Source organism: Nannospalax galili, unplaced genomic scaffold (assembly GCF_000622305.1).
Source record: "Nannospalax galili isolate Female #2095 unplaced genomic scaffold, S.galili_v1.0 scaffold709, whole genome shotgun sequence".
Taxonomy (NCBI): Eukaryota; Metazoa; Chordata; class Mammalia; order Rodentia; family Spalacidae; genus Nannospalax; species Nannospalax galili.
In genome coordinates this window covers 2,044,375-2,051,636 of record NW_008360314.1, presented here as the reverse complement: position 1 = coordinate 2,051,636, position 7,262 = coordinate 2,044,375, and the positions used below count along the sequence as shown (strand labels likewise).

General features: G+C 42.4%; 1 protein-coding gene across 1 annotated transcript in view; it reads right to left on the bottom strand.

Moving 5' to 3' along the window:
- Dok6 (docking protein 6) overlaps window positions 1–6,945 on the bottom strand; it is a 523,930-nt gene extending 516,985 nt beyond the window's left edge. The window contains exon 1 of the mRNA XM_008824928.2: window positions 6,488–6,945. Within this exon, the coding sequence (XP_008823150.1) occupies window positions 6,488–6,553 (66 nt within the window). The 5' untranslated portion in view covers window positions 6,554–6,945. The remainder of the gene's footprint in view (window positions 1–6,487) is intronic.
- Between the last annotated feature and the right edge of the window lie 317 nt (window positions 6,946–7,262).

Below are 7,262 nucleotides of genomic sequence, written 5' to 3'. Positions count from 1 at the left end.
TTTGGTTGTAGGGGAACTCTGTGTTTGCAGAATGGACATTAGGAGTTATTAAGCCAGGACTGGGGATTTCTCCAAGTTTTAATTAAGGAGACTAAGTAAGCAAAAGGTAGATGAATTCAGAGTTTACCGTTGTAAAAATGGAGACTATGTAAAAAATGAAAGTAGTGTATTGATGCTCAGCTTCAAAAACTAGCGGTTATTTAAAACATTTCAAGCATTTTTCTCTACATTCTGTCTTCCCCTACAACCAAACTGGGAAACTGATTATAATTGACCCAATGTGCTGCACAGCACAAAAGAGTTTATTGTGAGTAGCAGTGGCCCAATACAACGCCACTTTGTAATACACACATAGCCACATATAGCCGCACATGCCAGTATATTCCATTTGATAAACTGTAGGAACTTCATGATCATTTTATTGTTTGTTGAATTTGCAGATATACATACACACATCATAATATCTTAAAACACTCTTTGGGACCGCCCCAGATACCAATATGAATCACTCTCCAGATATTAAATAAAGTATAGAATAATGTTCTAAATACAGTATTGTATTGCCTGTGTAAAATGTAATTGTGAATAGTTACTTTTGTGTATAAGTTGAATATTTATTATGAAATGCTTGGAACCCAAATTTTTTCAGAGTTAATTTTTTCATATTTTGGAATATTGGTATATACATAATAAGGTATCTTATGAAAGGGACCCACATTTAACCTGAAAATTTATTTCTGTTTCATTTACATATTTGAAGTATATTTTACTGAGTTTTTGTGCAATTCCTATAATAGATCTTAATCAAATTAAGTTCTGTACCCCTCAAAGCCCCTGCCTCCCCCACTGGATGTTGTGCATTCTGTCACCTATGTTAAGGTCTATCCGGTCAAGCATTTGTACCCGGATATCCCTTTATGCAAGTTAATCCACTGGAGTCTGGTTAACCTATCTAAGGTCACTCCCTTAAAAAAAATCAATTCTTCCTAACCCCACAATAATCAGTTGCCAATAGTTCCTCCACTAAGGTTGGATCCTGTTGCCCATTTCCCCAGTTTTATGCTGAATTTTTGTCTGAATGGGTCAGCCTGGGTCTTGTGCAAGCTGTCACCACTGTTGCAAGTTCATATAAGCAAGTTTCCAGAGGTCTGAAGGCCTCTGTTTCCTTATGTTCATGCATAAACCCTGGCCCTTACAATCTTTCTAAACTGCTCTTCTGAAGGGGTCCCTGAACCATTAGTGGGTGACATTTAATACAGGAGCCCTATCCAGGGACATATACATCATATACCCATACTCAGAAGAATTTTACACAGCATTTTTTGAATGCATTTTGAAGGATATTCATAACATGGGGTTACATGGAATTTCTGTTGTTCTACTGGCAATCAAAAAGTTTTGGATCTTGTAGAATTTCTGACTTGGGGCATCTGATTAGGGATCCTCATACTCTAATTAGATAAAATTCCTTAAATACTGTAATGTGAGTTCTGAGTCTACAATTAGTCAAATCATAGCAATATAAATTCAGTAATGTTGATGAAGATGACTGATATCACCTCTGTAATGCTGTATATGCTTTTATAAATTTACAGAGTCAATAAGCAAGATATTTAATCACTAAGAGCTTCAGTGACTAGTTTCTTAGTTTAGCTACAAATCAAGAAGAAATCAGATATTATGTAATCCAGGTTTTGTTTACTTAGATTTAACCCATCAGAGATTATGAGAAAATAGATAAGGCTTAGCGATAAACAATATTCATCAGCATACTTTTAGTTTTATAAAATAAAAGCATTGTTTTCAAGTATCATTTTCCCAACAAACAAACATTTATGATATCAATTGTTCAACAGAAAGGTGGCTGAGACAGTTGTAAGGACACTGAAGCATTGCCAAAGGAAATATATACATAGATATGAAATAATGAAATTTAGTACAGAATTTAAATAAATGACCATAAAAGTTATGTCTTCACACTTTAAAAATGAAAATTCAATGATTTAATAAACATTTGTAAAGAGAGATAGAGAAGTTTGAGAGAATGATGTTATTTTATTTTTTTTGTGGGCTGGGAATGTATCTCAGTTGGAAGAGTTCTTGCCTGACATTCACCAAACCTTAGGATTGATCCTGAGCACTGCATAAAGGTGGCATGTTAGTGCATGCCAGTCATACCAATTCCCCTGAGGTGGAGGCAGGAGAATCAGAATTTCAAGGTCATCCTCAGTAATGATGTTAGATCAAACTGGGATATATGAGATGCTGTCTCAAACTGATATTATATTAACAACAACCATGTTAACAATTAATAATCTTCCTAAATTGAAGGAAAGATGATTGATGAATTGATACAAATATCAAAGCTGTCACAGTTTTTCTTTATAATTGCTTTTCCCAAGTGAATGGTTAAGGATCAAGAGTCAACAGGTTACAGCAGATTGTCCGCTAAGAAACAAGGCAAAAGCCAGCCAACCATTATAATGTGCAACCAATTTGCCTAGAGAGCAAGAAACACTGTACTTCCCTCCTTCAGGACAATAGTAAGCCCTCATTTACAGGGAGTAAATGGTACATTGGAACATTTCATCTTGAAATTTGTTTATATGTCACAGGTATCAAGGTTGCCAGTGGCCCATTACACAAGCCATTTTTCAACAGAATATCATAAAATTTGATTTCTGAAAGTGACTTCTGTTCACAATTACAAACCACGCAAGAAACATCATCTATTGCTAGAGTTAAAGACAATTTGTTTGGGGCTGGAGAGATAGATGGCTCAGCATTTAAGAACATTGGCTGCTCCTGCAGAGGACCGGGGTTTGATTCCCAGCACCCTCATGGAGGCTAACAACCATTCTAACTCCAGTTCCAGGGAAATCTGATGCTCTCTTCTGACCTCCTCAGGCATTGCAAGACACGAGTGCACTTACATACAGGCAGGTAATACACTCATACACATATAATAAAAAATAATAATAAATAAAATATTGTAAAAAATAGATTGTTTGGGCCTCCAAAACACCAAAAAACAATTTAGGGAATGGAAAATAAAGTTTCTAAGAAAGCATTAAATGCAGTACACACATGTAAGTTTAAAAAGACAAGTTAACAGATTTCCAGAATTACGGTATTAACACATAAGTACTATAGATTGCAATAAAAATAATGGATTTAAATGTAAAAGTATATCATGAACATATATATAAATAATATTATCTTAATCACATAAAATTTCACTTCAAGTTGGGGAATGTATATCAGGAAATTGTTTACCCAAGGAAAATAGTGAAATTTAAAAATAAATAGGGTTAACAATAGAAAAGTTTATTTCTGATATCAAAAAGAATAGTAAAATATAGAGACCTTGTATTTGTAGAAAGTGTGGGAATTCAAGTCAACATTAACACAGGGTTGAATCCAATAATATACATAACTACACCCGTTGGTAGGCATTTATATGTGTGAATGGCTTGGTTTATATACATATATAGGCAAATAATATATGCTGCACATGTAAAGCATATGTACCCTGAAGTGATGCCATTTCCAAGCTCTAAGATTTGTGGACACAGGCCTCATGCCAGAGTTAGTCATACTGAATGAATGGCACTAGGGCTAGAAGCATAGACACTGGAGATAAACTGCTGAGAATTCCCAGACATGAGAGTTACCTGCCTCCCACATGACTTTGGTATCTTTATCTTGATAAGGATATCTTTATCCATAAAATGAAGGTAATGGTATAAAGGCTTCCCTAAAAGATGGTAAAGTGTAAGTTATCAAACCTCAAGTATTTAGAATAGTATTCAGCAGGTAGTTTGTGCTATATATCAGTTTGCTCTTAAATCTTTTGAAAGAAGATAAAATTATTTGGAAAAGTGTGTTGTTTTGGGTCCTTAAATTAGTAATATAGAATATTAATTATGATAATAAATATCACCTAAATTATTCTTATTTCTATGATTTGGGAATGATGATATATTTTAGTTCTTTAGGACATATAATGCAATATTTACTTAAGGTTTTACTATCTCATGGGAACCACCTAACTTATGAAATGTCACAGACAGAACTGACCTTTTAAAACTGTCATTTGAATTTTTTCTTTTGAATATTAAAAGATTTTGAGAGAAAAAAAACCTAAAGTTTCTTTAATAAATAATGTTCTCTAACATAGTTAGGAATATTTAAAAATTAAAAGGGTTTTAACATTAAACATTGAAGTCCGCATTCCTCACACAGAAAAGAAATGGAAGATAAAAATAATTTACATATAAACACACTTCTGTTGTTTCCTAAAAAGGCTGTCCTTTACAAAGGCTTAAATCAAAATAAATTGTGAATTTAGCCAAAGAGGCTTTTCTGTAAATATGCATGTGCACACATGGTTAGGAGGAAATGGTGATCTGGAATGACATTTCACAGGCTATTAATGTGTCATTACCCAAAAAGCACTTGAAGGTTATATCTTTTAACTTGGCTACATATCCAGGTTTTATTGTATGGAATTCTGGATAGCTTACATAGAGGGAAGAAACCTAGGGAGCCCAAGAAGGGGAATCTCAGCTATTCAGTCACCTTTTCAGTGACTGTTAAAATTGAAATATCTCACAAGAATGGGGGAAAGGGTCTTAATTCCTCTGTTACTTTAGACATTTAGAAAACTCAGACAACACTGGGACTTCTTGAGGACTGAAGGGCAGAATGAGGTGTGAGCACAGTGTCTGGTAGCAAAGGACATCAAAGGTCAGATTAAAAAGGTCTCTCCAACTAAAATTCCACACTACCATTCTTGGCTGTGTGGAGTGGCAGATAGGCACTGTGTGTCTAGGCCTCGAAGAACAACTGGCCCTGTGGAAAACCAAAGGTTTTCAAACCTCTCAGCCCTTATCTCTGGAAAAAAAAAAAATGAGGCATAGTCTTCTACTCAGGAAAAGCCCTTGAAACCTGGCTGTCTGTCTGAACCCAGTACCCTCATTCTCTTCCCTGAGTGGGACACATCCACTGGTCTATGCTGGGGAAAGTGTCTCTGTTGTCCCTAGCTTTGTATTATTTGTATTTTAAGCGTCCCAGATTTACTAATCTGCTGAAGTTTAAGAATGGGTCCCTTGTGCCTGTGGAGTCGAGTCTGTGCCTTCAGTGAGAAAGCCAGCATAGCCAACATACTAGGAAGCTTGCTATCACCATCACCTGCCCCTACTTCCTGTCCACAAGCCACTTCTAGGTGCTGGATCATCCTTTCTCTTTCTGCTTTGTTCAGTTATCCAAAGGTACATTTCTTTTATGTGAAAATTAATGTTTCTCCCGTTCATTCTTTTCCTTTATCTCCAAAAGGAAATATTCAGCCACTCAGTAGAAAATTCAGGGAATGATCCAGCTCCAGGTCACTTTGCACCCTGGTTCATAAAGCATCTCAAGACTGAAACTTTTCAATCCAGGAAGACAGAGACAGCCTAGGAAATAGGTAAATCCTTACTTTCTAGAGCACACCGAGTTTCCCTTTCCTTTTCTGGACTGGCCCGCCCCAGTAAATCTGGGCTGTCGCCCTACACATCACCCTGGGGGAGGCAAGCATCTCCTGCTAGTTAGTTCTCCGCCCCTGCGCATCTGCCCAGTCTGGACCGCTCTTCCACCAGGTGGCCGCCCTTCTTTCTCTTCCTATCTCTCCTATCTACACCCCAGGTCCTTTCAGGACAGTCAGCCTGCGCATCTCTCCTTCATCCCCATTTGGTCACCAGAGAAGTTCTGTCGCCGCCTCCTAGGTCTGTACTGTTTAATCTCCCAAGTCAGATCAAGCGTCTCCCAAGAAGTAGGTTTTCATAAACTTTGCAGCCACTGACTCTCCTACAGCGGCGAGCGAGTTCAATAACACACACTTGCCTGCACATGGGCGGGCGGGAGCAGGTACACTGGTCGGGATCACTTAACCAGGAGAAGCAGCCCGCCAGTGGGCAAATGATAAGGCTACGTTAAAGTCTCTTGCTATAGACATTGACGTGCTGAGCTGATGAGGGAGGCATCAAAGAGAATTTCGAAATGGGCTTGGGGAAAGGAGGACCAGAAAAAAATGGTGATTCTAAACACACAGAGAAAGACATCCACTACACCGGGTCATCAGCACACAGCAGTTCTCCCTAGAGGCTCATACTTTGAGGGAAATCGCTGAGGGTAGCACCGAGTATAATAAATCTCCGCGGCTCAAATATCTTGGAACTACAGATCCCTGTGGTCTGCTGGACTTTGGTCATGACACCCCTGGCGCACTTGAGGATGAAGACTCAAGGCGCTTCCAAGCCCTTAGCTCAGCCTGCAGAATCCCCCAGGCAGGTGCGGAGCGCTTTTCCATTCAAGCAACAAGCGGAGTGTCCGCGGGGAGGCCGGCTACCCCTGTCCTCACGCGGGTCACCTCTCCCCGCCCCCATCCCCAGCAGCCAGCCGGGCCACACGCGTGCAAGGGAAGGAGAAATCCAAGAGAGCCACTCACCCCTAGCTTCCTGCTGCGGATTTTCACGTAGCCTTGCTTGACTATGTCGTTAAAGTTGGAGGCCATGGCCAGCGCTGTCCGGCTAGTCGGCTAGGCGATCGGTGTCCCAGAGTCGACAGCCGCGGTCCTCCACCCGGTCCGAGCAGGTCTAGCATCCAGCCGGCCGCCTCCAGTAATCGCGCGGCCGCCGGGTCCTCCTCGAGCTCCAGCCCGCGGGGACACGGGGTCGAAGGCAGGGCCGCCGCGCACAAGGACTGGGGAACACGGCCGGGAGCCGCCGAGCAGCGCCAGCCCCTAGCGATCCTGCTGTCACCTTCGCCCCCAGCCGTGAGCAGAGCACCATGGGCCCGCGCGCCGCCGCCAGCTGTGCGCCCCCTCCGCCCCGCCGCCCCCGGCAGCACCCACAGGCTGGCGCCTCACTAGCCGGCGCACAGCTGGCCGGAGCGCACCATAGCGGCTCCCTGGCGCGGGGGGAGGGGGAAGACGGCGGGGCGGGCCGCTGCGCCCGCCTGGCTCCCTCCCCCTGGCCCGCGGGGTGGCTGGGCTGGAGCGCGCCGCCGCCAGCTGTGCGCCCCCTCCGCCCCGCCGCCCCCGGCAGCACCCACAGGCTGGCGCCTCACTAGCCGGCGCACAGCTGGCCGGAGCGCACCATAGCGGCTCCCTGGCGCGGGGGGAGGGGGAAGACGGCGGGGCGGGCCGCTGCGCCCGCCTGGCTCCCTCCCCCTGGCCCGCGGGGTGGCTGGGCTGGAGGATGCTTGCAAGATGCACTCCATCT